Source organism: Phodopus roborovskii, unplaced genomic scaffold, assembly GCF_943737965.1.
Source record: "Phodopus roborovskii unplaced genomic scaffold, PHOROB, whole genome shotgun sequence".
Classification (NCBI taxonomy): Eukaryota; Metazoa; Chordata; class Mammalia; order Rodentia; family Cricetidae; genus Phodopus; species Phodopus roborovskii.
Genome location: NW_026126418.1, coordinates 18,518,487 through 18,545,865, shown reverse-complemented (window position 1 = coordinate 18,545,865; position 27,379 = coordinate 18,518,487). Strand labels below are relative to the sequence as shown.

At 35.1% G+C, this 27,379-nt stretch overlaps 2 protein-coding genes and 1 pseudogene across 2 annotated transcripts; 2 read left to right on the top strand and 1 right to left on the bottom strand.

Annotated features, from left to right (window-relative positions):
* The first annotated feature begins 5,652 nt into the window (after nucleotides 1–5,652).
* Nucleotides 5,653–6,633, top strand: LOC127222005 (olfactory receptor 1165). Its single transcript, XM_051183927.1, has one exon. The coding sequence runs from the start codon at nucleotides 5,653–5,655 to the stop codon at nucleotides 6,631–6,633; it is 981 nt and encodes a 326-aa protein (XP_051039884.1).
* A 13,200-nt stretch (nucleotides 6,634–19,833) lies between these two features.
* On the top strand, nucleotides 19,834–20,811 carry LOC127221834 (olfactory receptor 1165). The gene has a single exon (XM_051183820.1). It carries the CDS (start codon nucleotides 19,834–19,836, stop codon nucleotides 20,809–20,811), a length of 978 nt encoding a protein of 325 aa, XP_051039777.1.
* Nucleotides 20,812–23,668: 2,857 nt separating this feature from the next.
* On the bottom strand, nucleotides 23,669–24,310 carry LOC127221833 (olfactory receptor 5D13-like; annotated as a pseudogene).
* Between the last annotated feature and the right edge of the window lie 3,069 nt (nucleotides 24,311–27,379).

Genomic DNA, 27,379 nt, shown 5'->3' with positions numbered 1-27,379 from the left:
TTTCCTTTAGGTCTCCAGTTACAGCCCTATGATACTTGTGTCATCAAAACTTTTAGGTGTCCACGTGTGTCACTCAACACCATTCTGGTGATTTCCAGTTCTCTCTCATTCTTGACTCTAAAATCAGCAGCAGTAAGACATTAACAGTCTGCATTTTTATCTAGACATTGTCCACAGAATTTGCAAATATCTGAGCCCTCAGCTGCTTCATGGGTTTGAAATAGTGGTTACATTCTCTGACTCCAAAGACTCATTGCTCTCCAAATATTTCTGGATTCTCCTTTCCAAATTCCTGTTGTCAGTTTACAGGCTTTTCATTGTATCCAGGAAGCAGTCTTAGCCATCTCTTAGTTTCTTCAAGGACTACTTCATTGTCTAGAAGTCACCCATTCCCTTCAGGAGCAGCCCCAAATGCTGACCTCTCTAATGTCTTTGGATTCCCAAGGCAATATAAGCTTCAACTTCACAGTTTCATGCAGTAGCTTCTCCAGGCTTCCATTGAGGGACATGACAGGCAGATGCCTGGACTTAGTGGCTTTCCTTAGTCATGGAGGTAAACTCCATAGCTCATTTCTTTTATTCTAAGCTCAGAGCACTTGACCCAAGTACTCAAAATCTGTTTCTTACTTGGGCTGGAACATAACTCTCATATTCAAATATATCTTTACCAACTTTCTGTTTTGATGGTTATCTTCATTGCCCAATTTGGCTGTTCTAGACCTTCCTCTCTAGATAAGGCTAGCCTCAAACTAAGAAATCCACCAGTCTCTGCCTTCTGGGTGCTGGGATTAAAAGCTTGCACCACCACACCCATCTGTAAGGAGTAGGGTTTTTCCACCCGCTGCCTGGTCTGGTCCCGCCACCGCACCAGCCCCAATTAACACACAGAGACTCTGTATTTGATATTATACTGTTGGCCAGGTACTAGTTTCTTATCAGCTAGCTCTGACTTAATTATTAACCCATTTCTATGTATTTCCACGTGGTCATACCAGCAAGAGGCGGCTGGCGGTTCTGCCACCTCCAGACTCTCCATCTTGACCCCTCCTTACTCTTTCCTCTTTCCTCCTTGTCTCCTAGTCCCTCCTATCTTCATTTCCTATTGTCCAACAGTGTTTTATTCATTAAACCAGTATGAGAAACATATTTACAGAATCGCATCTCCCATCACCCATCTCTAAGCTATACTTCCTTTTAACAAGTTGGAAATTTAGCTTGTCCTGCTGTTACTATTCCCTTTATTTCATTTATCTCCTTTACTGTAGCATTTTACTCTATTCAACTTTTTGGTGCTGTTTTTCTCCTCAAATATTTTTTATTATGTAAGTTGGTCCTTTTCATTATATATTTTCATTAGAGATTACACTAGTAATCACACAAGAAAGTCTATACTAGGCTGTTCTGAGATTTCCTCTACCAAGGGAATTAATCTAAAATTATTCATTTTAGCTTCAGGCAAACTTTTTAACAAAGGCAAAATAACAGCTAAATATCATCATCAAAATATCACAAGAATGAATTGTAGGCAACATACTAAAATCTCCTCTAAAACATTTTAAGCCAGCCTCCCATATTTCAGGCCATTCTCAGCACCACTGTCTTCCTTGCTTCTACCACTATTCATTTTAAAGAGTACGTAAAGCCTTGTTTTTCATTCCTAACCAAAAGTACCTAAGTTCACTTCCTTCCAAACTGAAAACATGGTTAGGCCTATCAGAGCAATACCTCAGTCCCTGGTCACAAATTATTTCTCAGGGTTTCTATTTCTGTGAAGAGACACCATGACCAAGGCACTCAAATAAAATAAAACATTTAATTGAGTTCTCAACTTACATTTTCAGAGATTTAGTCAGTTACCTTCATGGAAAGGAGCATGGAGTATGGCGGTATATAGGCAGAGATGGTGCTAGGGAATTTTATATCTTGATCTTGAAGCAACAGAAAGTGAACTGCCTCACTAGGCATGGCTTGGGCATATAGGAGACCTTAAAGCCCACTTCCATAGTGGCACACTTCCTCCAACAAAGCCACATCTACTCTAGCAAGGCCATGCCTCCTAAGAGTACCACTCCATTTGGAGGCCACTTTCTTTCAAACCACCACACCACTATTTGTATTTTAAAAATAAGAGTGGAAATTTGAGATTTATGAAGAAATGGGCCCTCAATTGTGCAGTCAGTACCTATAAGTAAACACTTATAATAATTAAATAGAGCCTTATATAAAGTGATTCCAGCAATATATTGAATTTCCTTCATTTTAATGAATGAAAGTAAGCCAGTTAGATAACAAAATAAAAAACTTTAAGTTTAACATCAGTTTACTAAAACAGTGTTTTCCCTAGTCAGCTGTAAAAGTTTTAAACTCCCCTCATTTACTCTATAACGGATTCAACTGAGAAACTTGGATTTGACAGAAACAAGCTCATTGAAAAAAGACAACAGTGGTTTCTCCCTAGGGAAACCAAGTCAGTTTCTAGTGCAAGAAAAAGAGAACAATAGGGAATTCAATAAAAAAAAAAAAAAATCAAGTCACTCCACAGGTTTAAGATGAGGATGAGCATGTTAATTATAAAATAAACCAAATGGATAAACTCCAATCCTATATTTTAAAAAGTTACACAATTTATTGAGTTTATTTAAAAAAAAAAAAAACATTATGCTCTCAGTAATGAAAAGAAGATGCTAACAATACCTAGATGGTTTTTCTTGACAAAGTTTATTTTCTTGAGGCCATATAATCAGTGGGTTGAATTTCCTCATATGACTTAATATTTTAAAAGTAATTATTATCTAAATTAGGATGATGAGACATGGTTTAATTCTCTTGTTTTTAGTTCACATGTAAACCTCAAATACCCAGGAGTTGTATTCCCTCCTGGTAATGCAGTTAGTTGTAAAAGACAAAACATGGCACTTAAATTTGTCCTCTGAGTCTGATTTACTTCAGAGACACTTAGTAGCAGACTAAGGCTTTGATTTATAATGGGAAGAAATAAAATTTCTTAGCTTCCTCTAGAGGATTAGAAATTCAAGAAACTTTCCCTGGCAAGTTATAAAAGTACCAAACAAACAATATATATCAGTAATAATTTAATAATTTACTTAATAGAATTAAAAAGCTATCAATAAGTAATCCTGTGAATTTGTTTGTCTAGTGGTTGGTGAATTATTAGTTAAAGATTATATATTATTGTACTTTTGTTTTATGTGGATGTTTTGAAAATATTACATTTTTGTTATGGAATTATTGTTATGAGAGTAGCATCTGTTGAATCCATCTAACCAAGTAGAAAATAAAACAAGGTATTAAAAATTATTTCTAAAAGCATAAAATATTTGAGTTTGCATTCTAACCTCATTTATTACTTTAATAGTAACAAATAATTATATTAGGAAAATAACATTATTTAATTCTGAAATTCTGAATAAATTTATAAACATAATTATATTAGGAAAGTAATATTTTTAATTCTGAATTTCTGAATAAATTTAGGAAATACTTTGTTAATGTCTCCACCAATATAGAAATTTAATGTGATTTTTCCATATGGAGTTTTCTAAGATGTATTGGAAGCAATTGACAGCAGTTTATTATTGATATCTGCCTTAATCCCTGATGTTTCCAAAAAGATTGGTTTGGGATTAGATAGAAAATTGACTTTGTTCATATCTGACAGAAAAGAAACTCATAACTACAGGTGTGAGAGACAGAAAGATGACAGGAAATGCTTGTTGCCTAGGAGAGAGATTCTTGTGTCACTTGAAAGACAGACTAACAGTAGAGTGGATTCATAGATACAGTAACTAGAGTGGTCAGTCTACTTTAAAGTATAGGTGTTTTGTTTAAAAGTCATGGGAGGATTTGAAGGGAGAAAGAGATAAATGTGGCAATTAAATTATATTCTCAATTATTTTAAAAGTAATATTATAGATGTGCACACACTGTGCCAAGATCACTTTAAAGACAGTTGATGAATCTTCATGCATACCTCATGTTGGTATCTACTGTTCCCTGGCTGTGAAGTGTTGTCAAGTAGGAAAAAAAGGCAGGTCTGCATTTTAAAATCTATTATTTGATCCTAATCTGTGTTTCTTGGAGCCAGAATTTTGTGTGTGTGTGTGTGTGTGTGTGTGTGTGTGTACACAAATACATAAACACAATTTACTCAGTCTCTTTTTTGTGTGTCTGTGTGTTTTCAGAGCTGACAACACTCCACTGGATAGCCAATAATGAAATAATAGTTATAATGTCAGAATGAAAAACAGCAAATAAGGCACATAGAAGAAATCAAAACAAAACAAAATAAATTCAAGGGTCACAGTGCAGCTGTTCTTAGCTACTCATCTGCTACAGATGTGTAAAATCCTACTATATCCTCAGCTTTAAAGAAACTCAAGACAAACTTCATCTGTTGTTTTGACATATTGTTTTAGCTGTCTGTGTAATAATAGTATTTTATATATCATAATCTAGAACATTTCCCAATTGAAGCCCTTTAAATTCTGCTGTTCATCTCTGGGTATGATACCAGATATTTACATATGAGCTCCAACCACTGACCTTGCTATTGGCCTGGAACAAATCCCCAGGAAGAGCCTCAGAAATGTTCTCTGTTACATAATTATTTTAACCTATAAATAATTTATATAGTGTTAAGTATTTCAGTTGACATTCAAACCTGATTTGGATTTCAATGAAGCCTGTAAGTTCAAATTAAATGTGGTAAAATTATTCCTATTTTATGAGTTCACATGAATATCTGAAGCTCAGAAAGCCTTACGTGTTTTCATATAATAATATAATATCCTTCAAGGACTATTACCATCATGATAAATTGTTGTCATTACAAAACAGTCTACTTAATGTTTGTATAATTTTATGGTTCATAATCACTGATGATAATAATTATACAGTCATGTATAAGATGTATTTACATATTGACAGGAAAGTAGATAAAAACACAGAAGAATGCAAAGATTTAAATGTGCTTTATCAATACAAATAAGATAGTAAAATTTTAAAAAGTTAGCAAAATATCTGATATTCTATTTTAGGATTCTTTCCAGATGGCACAACAGTAAGAAAATTAATAAAAAAAAAACTAAATAAATTTTATTAGAAAAATGTGAGGATTTGTGTGGGCTGTCCATATGGAGAATTTTATGTACTTGTGAGTATAGTAGTTTAGTATTTAACTACAGTAATCACTCAATGTTCCCACTTTCATGATAATTGGTATAATATATTCTGTTGCTATTAACTTCTGTGTTCACCCCATTTTTTCTATTATTGTTTGACCTTATTTAAACATTTGTATTATATCATAAGTACTTTGGAGAGATTTAGGAATAGTCAAAGTTAAGTTTTTTGTTTAGCTTTGCCATGCATATATAATGCAAGTATATAATTTGCAAATGAAATAATTCCATTGCTTGTTCTATAGATAAGGAAATGAATACCTAAAGTATATGGGAGGAACAGAGGATCAAACAGCAAGTGTACAAAGATTCAAGTCACACACACACAAAAAGAGGTACCAAACCTGAGAACAAAAATATTCACTTGTTACCAGACATTGAACAGACTGATCTTGGCAGCTTACCTTCATCTGTTCGTAGCCACGCACTTGACACTAAACAGCTGCTCAGAATGAACTCTTTGATTTCTTCCAACAGGAGTCAGGTGCAAGATGAGAGAAACCATAGTACCAGAGTGATTTTTATCTTGTTGGGCTTCCCAGAATATCCAAGCCTACAGATGCCTCTGTTTCTGGTGTTCTTGACCATGTACACCATTTCTGTGTTAGAAAACCTGGGTCTGATTTTAATCATTAGGATTAACCCCAAACTCCACAATCCCATGTACTTTTTTGTCAGCCATCTATCCTTTGTTGACTTTTGTTATGCATGTGTAAATACCCCGAAGCTCCTAGAAAACATGCTTACAGAAGACAAGACAATCTCTAAGGAAGGATGCCTAACACAGTTTTTCTTTGGATGTACCTTTGTGGTAGCACAAACATTTATGCTGGCAGTGATGGCCTATGACAGGTTTGTGGCTGTTTGTAACCCTCTGCTCTATACAACTTCCATGTCTCCTAAACTCTGTGCTCTCCTGGTGAGTGGAAGTTATCTATGGGGTGGATTTTGTTCTGCCACTCTCACACATTTTCTTTCACAACACTCTTACTGTGGCCCTAACATTATAAATCACTTCTGTTGTGAGCACTCTGCCATTCTCTCTATATCCTGTTCTGATACTACAATTAGCCAGTTGGCATGCCTAATAATATGCACATTCAATGAGGCTTTCAGCCTCCTGATCATCATTGTGTCCTATGTTGTCATCTTTGTCACTGTCATCACAATTCCTACTAAAGGAGCGCTCCAAAAAGCCTTCTCCACCTGTGCCCCCCACCTGACTGCCATCTCCTTCTGCCATGGTGTCATTCTCCTTCTTTATTGTGTACTCAAGTCTAAGAGTTCACTACTTCTGGTTAAGACAGTCACTGTGTTCTACAGCATGGTCATCCCCATGCTCAATCCCCTTATTTATAGCCTAAGAAATAAGGATGTGAAAGACACCATCAAGAAATTGATTCACATGAAACTGGTATCTGATTCAGTCTAGACACATATGTGCATGCACACACACATACAAACAATTTCCCTAATTGTATCCATAAATATGTTTATTGCATTAATACAGAAGGACAGGATTTTAATTTTCATTCATTCTAAGTATCTTATAAAGTATTTAGACAATTGGGAATTACTTTGACAATATCTATACATTCACATTTATTAAGCAGCAATTTGCCTTAAAATTGTTTAGCGATGCATATATGTGTTGAGATGAGACATTCTTTGATGTCCACTTCTATGAGTAATCTTAATGTTTAGTGTTTAAAACATTGAAGCAAGTGTTAATTTGAACATAAATTTAAGATATTTGTTAAATAGATGAATTGATTATTAGTATTTTTTAAATATATTGTATTTATGTATTCCCTCCCCCAACTCCTCTCAGATCCTCTCCACCTCTGCCTACTCAAATTCAATGCCTTCAATTTCACTATGGCTGTAAGTAAAGTAAAGTATATTGCATATTGTCTATGTATGCTCACCTGGAGATTATTTTTATCAGTTTCCTCCAGCAATGTCATTCAAGCCATGTTGTTATTTAAGTGGCTTTAAGATATTCTTTTTCAAACCAAGACATCTGAGTGACTTTTCACAGATTATTAGACATTTTATTATTCTGTGTGATTAGCACTGCTATAGGATATTTGTCCATTTCTCTATTGGATTTTTCCTGGTGTTATTCATTTTGAAATTTGTGGAAATAAGTTGTTTATCTGATGTGTTTTGTAAATGTCTTTTCCTTTGGTATGGTTTCCTTTACACTTGACTGAACAATGTCTTTGATGAAAAAGATAATGTTAGCTATACAGATTGCAATTCATTTAAATCATCTTTCTGAAGAAAAAGAAAACCCACGTACAAAGTCACACAGCAAGCCAATTGCTTTTTAGTGATAATGGTTGTAATTGTTCATCTAAGCACAACAATACTATGCAGAGACACTCCTGCTCCTTTCTTCCTCTATCAGAATATTAAAAGAAAGCACCCCCAATGAATAAGAATCTCCTACAGGAGTCTCATGCTGGCAGAAACTAGAGGCTGACGATTCTTCGGGAATTGGGGGGAGAGGTTGTCTTCTAGAAAGGGATTTAGCAATTGTCACACCTGCTCCCTGGGGATGCTGGAGACAACAGAATGACTCATCAATGATGGGTGAGACCACAACTAAACATGACTTTTGATTTGGCATACTATTAAAATCTACACATCATGATAATATTCTGAAGGAGGATTTGGAGCTATGTTACTGCATCTCTTCTCATTCTTCCAATGTAACTATATTTAATAAACCTTCTGTTAGTGTTCTCACCATCACTTATTTCTTTTACTTAATGTGGTTTCTTGACTTATAAGGGGACTATGGTTGAAACTGATTTACTGGAGCTTTCATAACCAAGCTCTGACCATTAAGAAATCCAGTCACAGTGTTGATATTTATCTAAAGAATGTATGCATGTAACACTTAAATATATATATTGCCAGCTGGGTGTTGGTGGCACACACTTCCAAACCCAGCACTTGGGAGGCAGAAGCAGGTAGATATGTGTGAGTTCCAGGCCAGCCTGGTCTACATAGCTCATTCCAGGACAGCCTCCAAAGCAGTATAGAGGAACCCTGTCTCAATAAATAAATAAATAAATAAATAAATAAATAAATAAATAAATGGAAAAGAAAAACTTTCCCATATGTTTTACACTTCCTCTTTGAAAATTTTGTACTTCTCCTTGTCTATGTACACACTTCTCCTCTCCTCCTTCTCCTCTATCACTTCTTCCTCTCAATTTTTCTTTCTCCAACTAGGAAAAGCTTAAACATTACCATATTTTCAAAGTCCTCACTTTTACACAGCACAGCAGCCCCTTTGGTGTAATATGTCTGCACATAATGAACTCCATGGCAAAAATGCCGACTCTGGATAGCAGATACTGACCCTTAATTCTCAAGAAGTTAATTCAACTCATAAGATATAGACATCACACATAGAAGGATACTGAGGAATACAATGGAACCTAATAGGCTTAGTCATCTCAGGGAATTTGATGAGGTTGTATAACTAGTAGAAATTCCTGGAAAAGATGAAACTCTTCAGAGGGAGCTGCCTAGACATTCATCAGATATCACCAGGGAAGTAGCTTTGTGAACCATATCAGTTCTCATATAAGGCTTCTGGTTATGATTTCAAGATACCCATTAACCACATACTATTTCTTTTGAGCCATCAAAATATGCATGAATTGAATTGTTTATTTCTAATATTTGTTATCAACGACAAATCTGTGGTGAAAAATACTATTGATCTATTCCCAGGAAATTTTACTTAGCAACTATATAGTTTAAAACAATCCAAATGTCTCTGACCCCCACCGCCGGTCCTCTGTTGGAGCTCCAGACCCAGGCCAGAGATCCGCCTATCATCACGGGACCATCCTGAGTCACTGAATGCTGGATCTTTGACCCCCATGACTGCAGAAAAAAAAAAAAAAAAAAAAAAGAGAGAGAATCTTGAAATCTGCAGAAAAATGGATGGAAATTGAAGAAAGCATCCTCAGTGAAGTAACCAAGTCATAAAAAGAGGAACAAGGTATGTATTCACTTATATATGGATTTCAGACATAGAGCAAATGACCACCATCATATAAATCACACCACCAGAGAAACTAGGAAACTAGGAGGATTTTAAGCAATTCATATATGGTCCCTCACAGAGGTGAAAAGGACACGATCTCCTAAGCATATTGGGGGGGGGGACAGTGAGTGGAGAGGGAGCTAGGAGATAGAGAAGGGGAGAAGCACTTGGGACTAGGAAGATTGAGCCAGGGTAGGAACAGATAAGAGAAGAGGAGAGAGAGAGAGAGAGAGAGAGAGAGAGAGAGAGAGAGAGAGAGAGAGAGAGAGGAGAGAGCATAATAGAAGGAGCCATTATAGATTTGGTGATAAAACTGAATCTAGAGAAATGTCCAGAGACCTCCAAGACTGACCTCAACTAACAATTTGAGCAACAGTGGAAAGGTTTCCAAAAATGCCCTTCATTGATAATGAGAACAACTAACTTATCCACCATCATAAATATTGCTATTGAATTTGTTTTAGCCACATCAACAAGATGGCAACACAACTATGTAAATGTGATTTTATTTTATTGAGACTACCAGATAATATTAGATCTCTAGACACAGTTTTAATTATGTAATTTAGGCTTGAGTCGTCAGCTTGGTGATGGAGTGAACACCTACATACTCCAGTCTGTAGATCAATTTTAATAAAAATTAATAATTCTAAACTCTTAAAACAAAAAAACAAAAATACCAAAAACAAAAACAAAAAAAAGAAAGAAAGAAAGAAAGAAAGAAAGAAAGAAAGAAAAAAATCCAAAATGTGCCAGAAGTTGGTGGCACATCCCTTCACTTGGGATTCAGAGGCAGGTGAATTTCTGTGAGTTCAAGGCCAGCCTTGTCTAGAGAGCTAGTCCCAGGACAGGTTCCAAAGCAATGCAGAGAAACCCTGTCTCGAGAAAAAAAATCCAAAATGCCACAAATAATATCATATATTAAAAATAAATCACAACACTAAAATATTTCATAAGCAGATGTCATAAAGACCTCAGGGTCTTAAAAATTCTAATTTTGAATTCTAATCTTGAACAATATTAGTTTAAAGAATATGAAACTCCTGTATGTGATTTTTTCTGTTTTTGTATAATTATTTCAAAACCCTAAAACTCTTACTTACTAGTATTTTTTTTGAATCTTGAAAATGAATATATCATGTTATCAAGTATGTATAATTTATAAATAATCAATTAGAAAATCAATTTTTAGATAAATAATAGTTCAATGGAGTTGCAGTTTGGTTTGATATATAGAGTCTATCTGCACCTCCTTCATTTTACTTTTCTGAATATAATTGATATTACAGAGAATGATTAAATAGGAAAAAAGAAAATGCAAAGAGTCAATTCAAAGAATTGTCTACATAATATAATTGACAAATCCTTAACAAAACTAGCTAAAAATGCAAGAGAAAACAAAGTTATTAAAATTAGAGATGAAAATTGAAATAGTATAATATAAGTTGATGAAATTCAGAGGTTTCTAGGGAATAATTGGAAACTTGTGTTTAAATAAAATTAAAATAATATATACATTTCTTAATTCTTATAATCTTCCAAATGTAAAACAAGATGAATCCACCCTTGATATGAAGGCTTTTGCCTTGTCTTATCAGATCTCATTTTGTACTATTTTGCTGTTGTTCTCTTGGAGACCTACTCTTTTCTGAAGAAGAAAAGAAGAGAAGTGGATCTGGGAGAGAAAAGATTTGGGGTGAAGCTGGGAAGAGTGGAGGGAGTAGAAAATATGATCATGGTATGAGAGAAGCAACTATTTTCAATAAAAATAAAATAATTCAACTGCTAGCAGATAGAAGGTGATGTGGTAATAAATACAAACACACACACACACACACACACACACAAATGGAAAAAGAAGAAAATGAATATCTCTATTTGCAAATGATATGATCCTATTAAAAAGACCAATAAGACTCATTAGAAATCTCTTCCATTTCCGTCTTCCCAGGGAGATTCAAGTATCTCCCTGTGGCCTTCCTTGTTACCTAACCTCTGTCAGTCTGTGGAGGGCAACAAAAATTTTCTTTAGGGATAATGTCCTCATATAAGTGAATATAATAATGATTGTCCTTTACCTAAGAGCTATTATCCACTTATAAGTGAGTACATGCCAAAGAATACCCTTCACGTTAGAGCTACTGTCCACTTATGAGTATATGCCACTTGACTTTCTGGGTCTAGGTTACCTCACTCAGGATAATTATATATATATATATATATATATATATATATATATATATATATATATCCATCCATTAGCCTTCAAATGTCGTGATGCCAGTGTTTTTAATAGTTAAGTACTATTCCATTGTGTACATGTACCACATTTTCTTTATTCATTATGACTGAGCATCCTTTAGGAATATGCCAAGTTTACATGGTATTAACCTAGACCCTCTCTCTCTCTCTCTCTCTCTCTCTCTCTCTATATATATATATATATATATATATATGACTATTAAGGAGTTTGATCTTCTTGTGAGACTCCTCAAAATAGGAGCTGGGACTTCCAGTGGAGGTATTTGGAAACCAACCCTGCCACATAACTTTCAATCTATTGTCTGTCCTGCCTATAGGATATGCTGGTGTAAGAGTGGCACAGTGATTGTGGGAGTGGCCAATCAATGACTATTCCAGCCTGAGACCCATGCCAAAAAAAAAAAAAAAAAACAATAAAACAAAAACAAAAAAACAAAACAAAACAAAAAAACCCTAGTATAGAACCAAACTTAACTGGAGGGGGAAAATGTCAATGTAATGATGGCTAACAATATTCTATTATATTCATAGATTGGTGTCTAGGCTAATACTTATCACATTGGCTTTTTCTAGAAACTGGTGGAAACTGATGCAGAGACCCTCTATCAAACATTAGACTGAACTTGGGGAATCCTACTGAAGATATGGAGAAAAGATTGTAGAAACCACAGGTGTCAAGGACATCACAAGAAAACCCATATAACCAACTAACTTGGGCTCATAGAAGCTCATGAAGACTGAACAGACATATATATGACCATTGTGGAAATTGATATTCTTGTGGGACTCCTAACAGCAGAAGCAGGGGCTGTGTCTAAATCTATTACATGCTTTTCTGGACAATATTCCTCATACTGGGTTGCCTTTCCCAAATTTAGTACATGGGGAGGTCCTTAGTCTTACTACAACTTGATACTCTGTGTTTTGTTGATATCTGTGGGAGGCCCACCCTATTATGAACAGAAATGGAGCACAAATAAAATTAGAGAGGAGGCAGAGGAGAGGTGGGAAGAACTGGTAGATCGATGTTCAAGATGTTAAATAAATTAATTAATGAATAAAAAAATAGAACAAAGAAAGACTCCATTGTAAATCTCATATAATTGATTGCCATATTAAAAGGATTAATGAAAAATATTATTCAAGTAAGTGACAATTTAACATACAATTCATACAATTGTTTTTCATTTGGGAAAATTAGTAGGTAGGTGGTAAAAACTTACTTTGTAGGGAAATGCCTTAACTTCAAGTTATAAGTCTGATAAGAGTACAATCCAAGACAAACAGTATGGTAATATTTTAATAAAGTAAGATTTGGGATATTATGCTCAAGATACATTATAAATAACAACTTTAAAAATATACCAGTAAATTTTATTTTTATTTATATTTATTTATTGTTTTTTATTTTACATATCGATCCCAGTTCCCTCTCCCTCCCTTTCTCCCTCCATTTTTCCCTTGCTTCCTCTTTCCCTTTCTCCTACCTTCCGATGCCAACCACCACCCTCCCCTCCCAACTCCCCCACTCCATATGTAGGGTGATCCTTCCAGGAGGGGTCATCTAAATCTGTCAAGTCATTTGGAGTAGACTCTAGGCCTTCCCACCTGCCTCTAGGTTAAGGCTGTATCCCTCCATGGTGAATGTGCTCCCAAAATCCTTTGGTGCACCAGGGATACATCCTGGTTCCACTGTCTGAGGTCCCTTAGACTGCTCAGTCCTTCTAGCTGAGACCCATATTCAGGGGTTCTGAGTTAGTCCCATTCTGGATTCCCAGCTATCAGTCTGGAAGCCAGTTAGCTCCTCCTTGTTCGGGTCAGCTGTCTTTAAGTGTTTCTGTAGCCTGGTCATGTCCTCTCTGTCTGCATCTGGATTCTAGTGCCACTCAGTGTTTAGTTATGGGTATTTGCTTCTGTTCCCAACACTAGATGAGGCCTCCATAATGGTGGATAAGTTAATTCTTGATGTCACTATCCGGGAAGGGCATTTATGATAGCCTTTCCACAGTTGCTCAAAATGTTACTTGGCAGCAGTCTTGTAGGTCTCTAAAACTTTTTTTAGGTTCAGTTTTCTTTTCAAACCAATAATAACTCCTTCTTTTATATTTGTTCTCTCTCTCTCTTTCTCTCTCTCTCATATCTTCTGTGGTGGATCACGTTGATAGATTTTCATATGTTAAACCATCCCAGCAACCCAGAGATGAAGTCTACTTGGTCATGATGGATGATTTCTCTGAAGTATTCTTGGATTCGGTTTGCCAGTATTTTATTGAGAATTTTTGCATCAGTGTTCATCACGGATATTGGTCTGTAGTATTTTTTATTTTTAGTGTGTCTTTTGGTGATTGTGGCCTTGAAAAAAAAGTTTGCTAATGAATCTTCTGTTTCTGTTGTTTTGAACAATTTGAGGAGTATTGGTATTAGCTCTTCATTGAATTTCAGGTAGAATTCTGCATTAAAACCATCTTGCCCTGAGATTTTATTGGTTGGAAGGCTTTCAATGACTGCTTCTATTTCGTTAGGGGTTATAGGTCTATTTACGTCATTTGTTTGTTCTTGATTTAATTATGGTAAGTGATATTTATCCAGAAATTTGTCCATTTCCTTTGAATTGTCAAATTTTGTGGAGCATAGGTTTTTAAAGTATGACCTTAACATTGTCTGGATTTCCTCTGTGTCTTTTGTTATGTCCCCCTTTTTGTTTCTGATTTTGTTGATTTGCATATTCTTTCTCTTCTTTTTGGTTAGTTTGGATAAAGGTTTGTTTATCTTATTGATTTTCTAAAATAAAAAAAATAAAAAAACCAACTCTTTGTTGCATTAATTTTTTTTTGTATTGTTTTCCTGGTTTCTATTTTATTGATTCCAGCCCTCAAATTGATTATTTCCTGGATCTACTCCTCCAGAGTGTGTTTGCTTCTATTTATTCTAAGGCTTTCAGTTGTGCTTTTAATTCTCTAATGTGATTATGTTCCGTTTGTTTGTTTGTTTGTTTGTTTTCATATGGGCACTTAGTGCAATGAACTTCTCTCATTACACTGCTTTCAAGGTGTCTCATAAGTTCTGGTATGTTGAGTCCTCATTCTCATTGAATTTTTGGAAGTCCTTAATTTCTTTCTGTAGGGCAGGATTTGTAGATACTTCTTGTGAAGATCTGGTGTTGTCATTAAATATCTTATTTTTTTTCTGTCTATAGTGATTAAGAGTTATGTTGGATATAGTAACTTGGACTGCCTTCCATGGACTCTTAGTACTTGTAGAACATCTATCCAGGACTTTCTGGCCTTGTGAGTTTCCATGGAGAAGTCAGGTGTAATTTTGATAGGTCTGCCTTTATATGTGGCCTGGCCTTTTTTCTTCACTGTTCTTAATATTCTTTCTTTATTCTATGTTAGTTGTTTTGATTATTATTTTTTGAGGATTATTATTATTATTATTATTATTATTATTATTATTATTATTATTTTGGTCCAATCTATTTGGTGTTCGGTATGCTTCTTATACTTTCATGGGAATGTCCTTCTTCAGATGGGTATAGTTTACCTCAATGATTTTGTTGAATATGTTTTCTGCACCTTTGAGCTGGGCTTCTTTTCCTTCCTCTATGCCTATTATTCTTAGGTTTTGCCTTTTCACTGTGCCCCACATTTCCTGGATGTTTTGTTTTGAGGATTTGTTGGATTTACGATTTTCTTTGGTCAATGAATATATTTCCTCTAGTTTATCTTCAACGCCTGAGATTCTCTCTTCCAGTTCTTGTATTCTGTTGGTTATGATTATGTCTGTAGTTCCCGATCATTTGCCCAGTTTTTCTATTCCAGCATTCCTTCCATTTGTGTTTTCTTTATTGTCTCTATTTCAGTTTCCTAGTCTTGAACCATATCCTATACCTGTTTAATTGTTTTTTTCTTGGCTTTCTGTACTTTCTTTAAGAAATTTGTTTATTTCTTTCCATTTTTTGTTTTTACTTTAATTTTTTAAAGGAATCTCTCACATTGTCTTTGAGGGCCTCTATCATTTTTATGACAATACTTTTTAAGTCTTTCTATTCTGTTTTATCTGCTTTGGGGAGTGTTCAGGTATTTGGTGTAGAGTCCCTAGGTTTTGGTGGTGTTATGCTTGTCTTTCTATTGTTAGTTATTTCCTTGTATTGCAGTCTGCCCATGGCTTCTTCCAGTAGGTGTAAGTGGGAGGATTTCTTTCTAAGGTATTCCCCAGGTGGGCTTAGGTGGGTCAGTAGTTCGATGTCTGTAACTCTGGGTGGTCCACGTTCTCTAGGAGATCTCACTTCAGACAGAGGCCGGGTGATGGAGGTCAAAGATCAGGCTCCAGCAGAAGACCTGAGATGAGGTCAAAGATACAGAAGGCTGGGACTCAGCACATTCTTCATGCCGATAGGTGGATCTAGCCTGGGCCTGGCACTCTCTGGCTGAGGCCTCCTTAGCAGAGGTCTGGTGATGGGGGGTTAAGGATCCAGCCCGCAGGGGCTCAGGATGGCCCTGAGGGGATAGGCAGATCTCTGGGTGGGGCCTGGAACTCCAGTATAGGACCAGCATTGGGGGTCAGAGAGCAGACATGTTGTGATTGCTGGTGGTCCCAAGTGGATAGGCAGGACTAATGTGCTCTGAATAGCTCCAGGAAGTTCCCCAAAGGTGCAGGTTTGTTGGCTATACTCTCTGTCCCAGTGCTCAACCAGAGTGGTGGGACAGTGGGCAGTGTAGGGCACAGTGTGGGGGGGGCAGGCTCTTGGTGGGTATGGGTGGGTGTGTATCAGAACACCAGGAGCTCTCTCAATGGGGACAGGACACAGGGGGAGTGAGATCCGTGGCAAATCCAAGAAGTTCCAAGGGAAGGGTGTGGGGGCAAATCCACCCGAATTGGTCCCAGACTCACCTCTAGCAGAGGCCTGGCGATGGGCATCAAGGATCCAGCCCTAAGGAACTCAGATTACAGTGAATTTTCTTCTAGTGATTCTGTAACATAACTCAGAATAACCACCAAATATTATTTTTTGACAAATATATATGTATATATATATGCTTAATCAGCTTTCTTATAAAATGAACAATTAATATGACAAACTAAAAGAAAGCTTGTTACTATGTTAAGAAATAAAACAAATGATAAACAAGATATTTTTTGTTGATGTCATCTTTTCAACAAAAAAAATTATATTATTTTGAACTATACATTGGTTACTCTTAATTGGTTATATTTTTCTGCTTAAGATTATCAGCCTAACATACCCAAAATGCACACATTCATACAAAAGGACATTTGTTCAACTGTGTTCATAACAGCATTAATGTAATAGCCAGAACTTAGAAGCAACCTAAATGCCCATCAACTAAAGAATGGATGGGGAAAATGAGGGTACATACTCAGTGGGAAAAAGCAATCACAGGACCTACACAGATTCCCTGAATGTGGTGTTAATTGGGAGCATTGGGCAGTCCATGGGGCCTCTAGTAGTGGACTAGTATTTATCCCTGGTATACAAACGGATTTTGGGAGCCCATTCTACATAGAGGGATACTCCCTTTTCCTAGACACAATGGGGAGGGCCTGGGTCCTGCAACAAATGACAGACTGTGAAGACTCCCCATGGATATCCTCACCCTCCCTATAGAGCAGAAAGGGGATGGGATGGGTTTGGTGGGGGAAACAGGAGGATGGGAGGGTGTGGGAACTGGGTTTGATATGTTAAACAAGCTTGTTTTCAATTTAAATTAAAAATTATAATGCATAAAAAGAGATTAGCAGCCTATTTAAGTGTCCCATATGATTGGTGATTTGGATTAATTATACTTGTAATTGGGGAGCAGTTTTCTTAATCATCTTGTTTCTATTTCATGGTAAATACTTGCTTAAGATTGTGGCTTGATTCCCTGGGGCCATATTTTCAGACTTAAAACACACACTTTGGTCTCCCTATTTGGTTTCTGAGTCTTACATTGCGAGAGTTGTTATGCTGAACATTATTCTCTTAATAATCAATACATTATTCTTGGGTCTTCTAGTGACACATTTTGAAAATGAAACTCGTACCTCAATTCCAAGTTAAATTCATGTCTTTAATCAAACTTTTGTAACTTTTTTTATTATTTACTGAATTGATCAAAGAAATCTTTGGTAAATAAACCTACAGAGGGTACCTCTTTTGGGGTGGCTGATTAATTAACATGACATATAATTCAGTTGTGAAAAACTGTAAGTTGTATATTTTTATTAGCGAAGGAGCTCTGTGACAACATATGATTCTCCTAAGATTCATAATACAAGGTACTGAATTACTTGTTACATTAGTAAAAATCTTGTCTTGATTTTGTCTTTGAGGTTTAATAGTATATCAAATGTATAATAGATCTGGTACAATTAAAATAATATTACTTAAACACTTTTAATTTTTAAAATAATTTGACAGTATGTACATATAAAGGCTTCTCACTGAGACAGTGTTTATTTGATAAGATTTAATGCTGTGAAGTCAGAATCTACACAAGAATGCATTTTGAGTAATTCTAGTATTTAACCTTAACTGGAACAAAAAGAGAAGATGTAAACAATGTGTAATAGTTTGAGATACCGCAGGAACCTATAGATGATAGCTTAGGAGTAATCACAATAAGAGCAAGGAAGAAGATTGTTTTTTGTGTGTATCTTCCAGAGTGTTTCCATTTATTGTTTCTTCTTTACACGAGACATAATTCATAAAATAACAAATTCTTATAATTCTCTATTTGTTTCTCATGTATTATAAATCCAATTAAATGTCAAATTAATGCAAAGAGAAAGGAGAGATGGTTCAGAAATTTGTGGAGAAAAACTGTATTACATCTGAAATAGGAATGAGGGTAAAGCACATATTGAAAAAGCATATTGCAAACCATTGAAATTTCAGTGTTTATCTGCCTAGTTTCAGTTATCAGAACTACAAGGAAAAGTTTATATATGGAAGAAAAGAGAACACTAATTTTTCTCATATGTTTCTATGCTGAAGTGTATATTTACTTCTGAAAGTCAAATACCTAACAGAACACTGTAAATATTTGAAATTTTAAAGCTAGTGAAAAAGAATCAATAACCTAATTTTAGATATGGGCTTGCTAGAAAATGTTAATTAATATAAGTGTTCTAAGATTACAAATGATAGGACAAAAATAATTTGTGCTTCAAGATAAAATTCTATATGAGATATCACATTCAGGAGTGAATCTTCTTCTTGGCAGTCTTAATGGAAAGAATCTAGACAAGGTAGAGTGCTACAGAAGGGAATTTTAACCTATGAAACAGAGAAGGGAAAAACCACTGCAGAGAAAACAAGAAACTTTGTTTTTCATTGTAAAAATGGTGATTTATTTCATTTCTCTGTCTTCCAAAACAAAAAGGTTTCCATAAATAATATAAGCTAAATTTTCATATTAAAAACATTTTCTTCAACAAAATAAGCAATGGAAGAGGCAAGAAACCCATTGTATTGATGTTTTATGGGTAAGATGAATGAGTACTGGAAAAGAACTGACCCTACAAACTTGTATTCAAAGATTCTGTGGAGTGCTGACTATTATAGTGTAGGGTAAATTGTTCTTATGCTTCATGTCGTGAGATGGTAAAATCATGTTTATGATGACAAATTCATTTGAAAATTTCAGTGCTTTTTACATTATGTTTACATCATTGTACCTTTAAAGAATTTGAGATTTTATGTTTTATTGCTTTCCCTGCATATCCTTTTACTAGCATTTACAAGAAACTATGCAATATCTTTTCTTTTAGTAAGTACACTAATGTTCATAACTACCCATAACTTCATTTTATATATTAGGATACAGGAACAAGAAACAAAAGGATAGAAATAAATACATTTTCTCAATTGCCATACAAACTAACAAGAGAATATTTAATTTTTTTGGTAACAATATCAAACATTTTTAATTAGGGTCTCTAAAGCCATTACACCTATAGCAGCCTTGCTTAAAAAATCTATACTGTATCAGTATTATCAGAGAAGGTGGCCTGAAGACTTAGACGATTAAATGGGATTTCTATCAAGTTTGGCTATCCCTGATCAATAACACTGAAGTATTTACACAGGGTTGTTTATGATTTCTTGGGGTATATTGAGGGGATATTTTCCCCAACTGATCTGAGAAACATATGTGTAGAAACAATCTGTGATTAAAAGCCACCCCATGTTATTTCTAAATACCTGTTGGTGTATGCCATACCATGAACTAAATATATTCTTCTGTCTCCCTTCATGCTATGTACACCCTCCACTGCATCTTACTGCCTGGAATGGATTCTATCATTCTCTTCAACAAGATCCAAATGCAGCATCCAGGGAATCAGAGTACTGGAGTCCTATTTGTCTTCTTGGGATTCTCAGAGTATCCAAACTTACAGGTGCCTTTGTTCCTGGTTTTTTTGATCATATACACCATCAGTGTTTTGGAAAACCTAGGTATGATTTTGGTCATCAGGATAAATGCCAAACTCCACACTCCCATGTACTTTTTCCTCAGCCATTTATCCTTCGTTGACCTTTGTTATACCACTGTGATTGCACCAAAACTGTTAGACCTTCTGATAAGGGAAGACAGATCTATGTCCGTAAAAGGATGCATAATCCAGTTCTACTTTGGCTGTGCTTGTGTGGTTGCCCAAACCTTCATGTTAGCTGTAATGGCCTATGACCGCTTTGTAGCAGTTTGTAACCCTCTGCTTTATACTGTGGCTATGTCTCGTAGGCTCTGTGGTCTCCTAGTAACTGCAACTTACCTATGGGGTGGGCTCTGTGCCACCATACTCTCATATTTTCTTTTGGCACTGTCTTACTGTAGATCTACTACCATTAACCACTTTTGCTGTGAGTACTCTGCCATCATCTCTGCAGCCTGTTCTGATGCTTCTTTCAGCCAGTTGGCATGCTTGCTCATTTGTATGTTTAATGAGATTTGTAGTCTCCTGATCATCATTGTATCCTATGTTGTCATCTTTGTCACTGTCATCAAGATTCCTACTAAAGGAGCACTCCAAAAAGCCTTGTCCACCTGTGCCCCCCATCTAACTGCTATCTCTTTCTGCCATGGGATCATTCTCCTTCTGTACTGTGTGCTCAAGTCAAAGAGCTCACTGCTCCTTGTTAAGATAGTCACTGTGTTTTACAGCATGGTCATCCCTATGCTCAATCCTCTTATTTACAGCCTAAGAAATAAAGATGTAAAGGAGACTGTGAGGAGGCTAATCCATGTAAAAGTCCTTTCTCCCTCATAGTCCTCCATGCAAACACGTAAGTGTGTGTGAGCACATGTACCCACATGCACACACACACACACACACACACACACACACACACAGACACACCCCTAAAGTACTTTTTCATAATCTGCTTACTTATTGAATTCCTAATATTCAAATAGTAAAAGAAAATAAAATATTCTGAGAAACAGTGATGATAGCGTGTGTGTAATAGTTATGTTATTCATTACAAATAACTTTACAGAGTAAATTCTCTTGACTTCCTTCCTATAATGTTTATAACTTTCCTTCCAGCCACAGTATCTAATTTCTGGTTCTGAGATTATGGAATTTACTTTTACTACACATCTGAAACTTATACATGTAAAATTTTAATGCTTAGCACTTACAAAGGGTAGATAAATTTTTAAAGATTTTTTTCCGAGTAATATTTATATTATCATTTGAAATATCTATTATTTTTGAATGGTCTTTTAATATCTGCTTATCTGTACTACCCCTGACTTCTTGCTCGATTTCCTTCTGGCAGTCCTGCAACAACAGCCAGGTGTCTCCTCTTAATTTGTTTCCTCTGTTATTTTAATTCACACACTGTAAGGAAATGAACTTTGAGTAGAGATCCATTCCCTTCACAGGATGCTTCAGCATTTGTTCTTTGAAGAAATGTGTCTTCAATTAATATGTATATATCAGAGTGTGGATTTATCAATTGAGTGAAGGGCCTAGAAAAGTCACAAAAATGTCTTGGATCCCTTGGAACTTGAGTTACAGACAGCTGTGGGCTGCCCAATGTGGGTGTTGGAACATGAATTCACAACCCTTGTAGACCCTGCTAGTAGGTGCATCCATGTTGGCAGGAGTTAGACTATAGATAGTTTGTGGAGATCTATAATCATATTTTCTAAAAATCTATAGTCAGGAGGCCTCTTTTTTGTCAATGTCTATGTCACACTCTTGAGCTACTGTTGGTTCTTTAATATTAATTTGCTATTTACTGACATGATTCTTTCACAGGACTAAGTTCACAAACAACTACCTCTGAGCTTGTTGGCATTGTTGCAATATCTTATTCTGAATAAGGCATCAGCTGAAAGATACTTTTTTGTCCCTCTCTAAATTTTGGTTTAAATATGTAGCCTGAATTTTTCTCTCCTCTTGTGTTTTTATTTTAATCACCATCATCATGATTTCAATAGTGGACTATATGTAACTGTCCAAATGTGTCTTCCAACTAACTGTCACTGAGATTTTCATGGCATCGGTCTTCTTTGTTCTGTTTTTACTCTAAAATATAAAGGCTTGCAGAAGGTATCATTTGTCTTTGACAGAGCATCATGATCATTACTCAACTACAGCCTAAGCAACAAGATATGAGAGACACAGATAATAAATGACAACTGATATATTACAGTATATCATTTTAGAAATTTTGTTGGGTTTTGAAAGTAACTGTGCTATTGTTCACTGTCAAATCTGCTCATAAATACAAGGTAGACTACTGATAAACATATTATCACATTATTTTACATTACAAAAATCATTAGGACTAAAGTCACAGATGACTTAAAAAGAATAACTGAAATCTCATATGAAGATTTTAGTACATTTTTCCACCTCTCCCAAGATCAACATTCATTTAAACTTATCTTTCAGGAAATGCAATTATTTTGAGATAATCATTTAGTGCATGTAACTTGAGTGCTGAGTACTCAAACATCCCTTATTTTAGCACTTTGTGTACTTATGAGAAAGCCTTCACTAGAGAAACTGATTAAGAGTGATAGTGATGAATACAACCATTTATGTAGAAGGTGGTTTGTTGCTAAGCATCAAAATTAAGTCTACTCCTACGTTCAATATACTACCCTGCCATAGGCTTTGTAATAGATTTACATTTCTAGGTTCCTTCTTTATACCTTATAGATGGCCAAAATCTAATTCTAGAGTAGTTACCCCAATACAGTTATTTCAATAGTTTTGTTTTCTTCTTCTTCAAATCAGGAAAGTCAATTACAGTGTCAAATTATAATTTACTGCACATCTGTCATTTCTAAAATATTGGGATTCAAAGTATAAGTTCTTATATGACAGTTTCTTTTTATTATGACTTTATTACTATTTCTTGTTCAAAATACTATTTTTATGTGTATCAGTACTTGGCAGAGTATTTGGTTAAATGTGATATTATATCTGACTTATAGCCTCCCAGATATTAAATAAATGAGGTATCCCTATAGCTAAAAGCTAAAGTACATGATTTAGTGATATTACTGTTAAGCACTTAGAAAGCTTTGGTTGCATAGGATTGTTATAAGTCATTATTTACAAAGGAAAATACAATATTTCTTTTAGAAATGAGAAGCAAAAATTCCAAAAAAGAAAGAACTGCTGTTTGCACCTCATTGAATTTTACCAAGATTTTACTATTCAAAAAGTTATCCAACATGGTTAGCAAGTGAGAGTAGCAAAGATATAATCATTTAGTTAAAGCAATTAAGCAGCCTACTAACTACAAAAAAAATACTTTCAATCAAGTCGATCTATATAAATTACCATTCCCCAATGACTGAAAAAAAAAGGAGAAATTTGCTTTAACATGAATGTGTGCTAACTTTAAAATTATGCATGTTGAACTTCAAATATGAAATCTTCATTAAAATAGAAATGTCATTGCTTCTTTTCTTATTATGTTATAGCTGAATACTCAACCTCAAGTTAAATAGGTTTTGAATAACTTGCTAACTCAGAGTTAAATTTTTTTGTTTGTTTCTTTGGTTGGTTGGTTGGTTGGATATCTGGTTTTAGTTTTCTCAATAATTATAGAAATATTGGAAAATTCTACACAATATTCCTGAAATGAATGAATATAATATTATAGGTTTGTACTGATCAATTTTCTGACTGTCACTTTGACATCTGTGTTCCTGAGACTATAGATCACAGGATTTAACATAGGGATGAAGACTGCATAGAACACTGAGGCCACCTTGACCATGAGCCATGAGCTCTTGGTGTTTGATACACAGTAAAGAAAAAGAATTGTTCCATGGAAAATAATAATGGCAGTCAAGTGGGAGGTACTTGTAGAGAAGGTTTTAATACGGCCCCCTATGGAAGGTATCTTCATGATAGTGATGAAGATGAAAACATAAGAAGTGAGAATGATTATCAGGATGCAAATTTCATTAAATGTAGCACAGACTAAAATAATTTCCTGGCTAACGTAAGGGTCAGAGTAGGATACAGCCACAATAGCAGCATGTTCACACACAAAGTTATTTATAATATTAACTCCTTGAAATGATAATCTCAGCAAAAATTAAATAAATGTCATGGAACATATTAGACCCCAGGAATATGATGCAGCCACTAAAAAGGAACACAGCTTTGGGAACATGACAACCATAGAGTGCAAAGGATCACACACTGCCCAAAACCTGTCATAGGCCATCATTGCCAACATGTAGATTTCTGTCACCACAAACGTGCTGGAGCAGGCATACTGTAAACTCATGGTATATCAATACATATCTTAATTATGCAAGACAGCAACTACAAAAAGTTTCAGATCATCTAATTTCCTAATTATTCAAAGCAATTACAATTATGGAAAAAGTGGAAAGGGATTATTCCTATATGCACTATGCTCTTCCATAATTTCTCAACTACTCATTTCTACTATTTAATTACATTTTTCTTGGAATAATGTTATAATCATTTACTGACCCTAACAGAACACTCAGCACAAAATTAACGCTATTGCATGTAAGATTAGAATGACATTTTTGTGTGCCAAAATTAAAAGCCCTATAATTTTCACTGTGTTGTGATTTAATTGTTTAAAATAATATTAGACATTAGATATAAAAATATCATTGACAAATACATACTGTTTTTCTTCAACTTATTTTGGATTTTATTACTTCAATATAAAACACTTGTTTTTTAATTTTTTACCTCTTTTTTTATTTTATTTTATATAACCAAGTCCATTTAAATGAAAACAAACAAATTATAGACAATATTTGGGAATTTGGGCGTCGTTCTTTCCAAACAACTTCCTGCTGGTAAGGGGCGCTGTCATGGGGGATTCTAAGAAGATGCAGAAATCCTGGCTGTAGTCTGTAAGGCTGCTTTGTCCATCTGTTTTGAATGTAGGATCACCTGGTACTCTGTTTCAGGTGGTCTGGCTTGATTAGTCTGGAAGGAATCCACAGCTTTTCATTTTCTGTGGAAACAAAAATAGAAATCCTTTTCCCGAGTAACTTGTCCTTACCAGACTGATAGCTGCGAAGCCAGTATGGGACTGACTCAGGCTCCCCTGAATATGGTTCTCAGCCAGAAGGACTGAGCAGTCTAAGCAACCTCAGACAGTGGAACCAGGATGTATCCCTGCTGGGTGCACAAAAGGACCTTGCTAACACATCCCCCATGGAGGGATAACTGCCTTAATCTAGAGACAGGAGAGAAGCCCTAGTCCCTACTTCACATGACCTGTCAGATCTACATGACCCCAACTGGATGGCATTCCCCTACATATGGAATTGGGGTGGGAGGATGGGAGGGGAGGGTGGTTAGGGTGCATGTGAGAGGGCAGAGAGGGTAAAAAGGAGGGAGGGAGGGAGGAAGGAAAAGAAGAAGAGAAGGAGGGAGGGAAGTAGGAAGGGAATGAAGGAGGGAAGGAGAGGGAACTGGGATCTACATGTAAAATAATAAATTAAATAAAAAAAAACATGCTTTGACTCCAAAATTTAAACAAGGACAAGTTACTGGGGAAAAGTATTTTTATAAAACACTTCTGATATCATGAATATAATTACAAACTTCACACAAATTATATTAAGTTCAAATTCTATAACTACAGTTTTTAAAACTTTACACAAATATCTGTCCTGTCTGTGATCCTATGCTAATAAAATGTGAGCAATTTAAGGTTGAAAGAGTAATCTTTTCCACCAGTAAAAATATGTGGTTCCAAAAAGTGCTGATATATCTTATCAACATATTGTAGCTTTTGGGTCTACTTCTTATATCTGTGTTTATCTTAATGTACTTGTTGTTAATATTCAAAATAATCCATTTTGCCCCAAAATTGCCATCTATATTCAGTAGTTTGATGGTTCAGTGTGCTGTACACATAGAAAAAAATGTTGCCTGTAAAGACCAAGTTTACCCCTTCCTTTCTGTGAGATCCTTCTTGGGTTTTTCATTACATTTCTTTTATGAACTGAATATCATATCAAGTGTTTTAGAAACCACAGAATTATCAAATATAATTTGATAATTTTCAGTTTTAGTTTGAGAATTAATATTAAGTGACATATATTGCAAATTAGTATATTTATGCACATGTTATAATTTATTGAAACTAAAATATTTGTATATATAAAGAAAACATGAAAACATAATGAACAAGGAAAATCTTCAGAAATATTGGTCACAAAATAATAACACAGTGGCACACAACATGATCAGATCATCTAGTTGGCAAGACTATATGGTTTTCATAGAAGGTAGATTTACACATAGATTTTAAAGTCTCAGAATATTAGGATCATAAATCACTTTTTTTAAAAATAAAATAAAATGAAAATTGAATAAACTCACCACAAAGCAGAAAAAAAGATGTATTCATTTACTTAAGACTCATAATAAAATTAATAGGCTCCACGGCTGTCTCTGTCAGGAATTTAACTTATTTTATAAATTAATTTATTTCAATTAATTTATTTTATGGAATACAATACAAAACATGAAAAATAAAATTTTACTCTCTATGTCAAAGAATGATTTAGAAAAATGACTTCTATTGCGTAACCTTTACAAGAAAGTCTCAACGATAACTGAGAAAAAGGGAAAAAGCAGAAACTCAGCACTGAACTGTGTCCTACATAAATGACACAGAGACCTTGGGGATGTAAACCCTAGACAATGGGACTTATGGATTTCCCTGAGGCACAAATCAAACAATTAGATGAAACAAAGCCCCATGTGATATTTTCTTTGTAATTTTGCCTAAAATTAGTACTATTTTCATAGCCAGTTTTAATGATTTAAATATGTTATAAAACATTTTATAACATGCCACTATTATTTCAACTTAAATACCTACAAATAGCTATAAAACACCTGTAAATTAATACATAAAGTAAGGACTAGCTTTCGTGGTATCAGAAAGCACTATGCAAGTTTCCAAAGGAGGCAAGAAATCACAGTCCTGCCTAGCAGTAGCACTTGGAACCACAACAATGATTTCCATAACCCGATAACCCTAAGGGTACATAGTACATATACATAGTACACATACATTGGCGGTAACCAACAGTTATCTAATTATACTAAAGATACCTTCATCAAGAAGGAAATCATGCCTAGTACTGGAAACCTAGGTAATTACTCAAATTCTAATACAGTCAAGGGTCTTTTAGTAGAACCTACCACCATCACTTTACTAAACCGGCATATTCTGTAACCACATTATAAACATTTATTCTTATACTCACAAATTAATACAGTCCTCACCCTTTATCCAGAAAACTCTTTGCCACAGAGAGCACTACAGAAAATCAGACCCAATCAATAT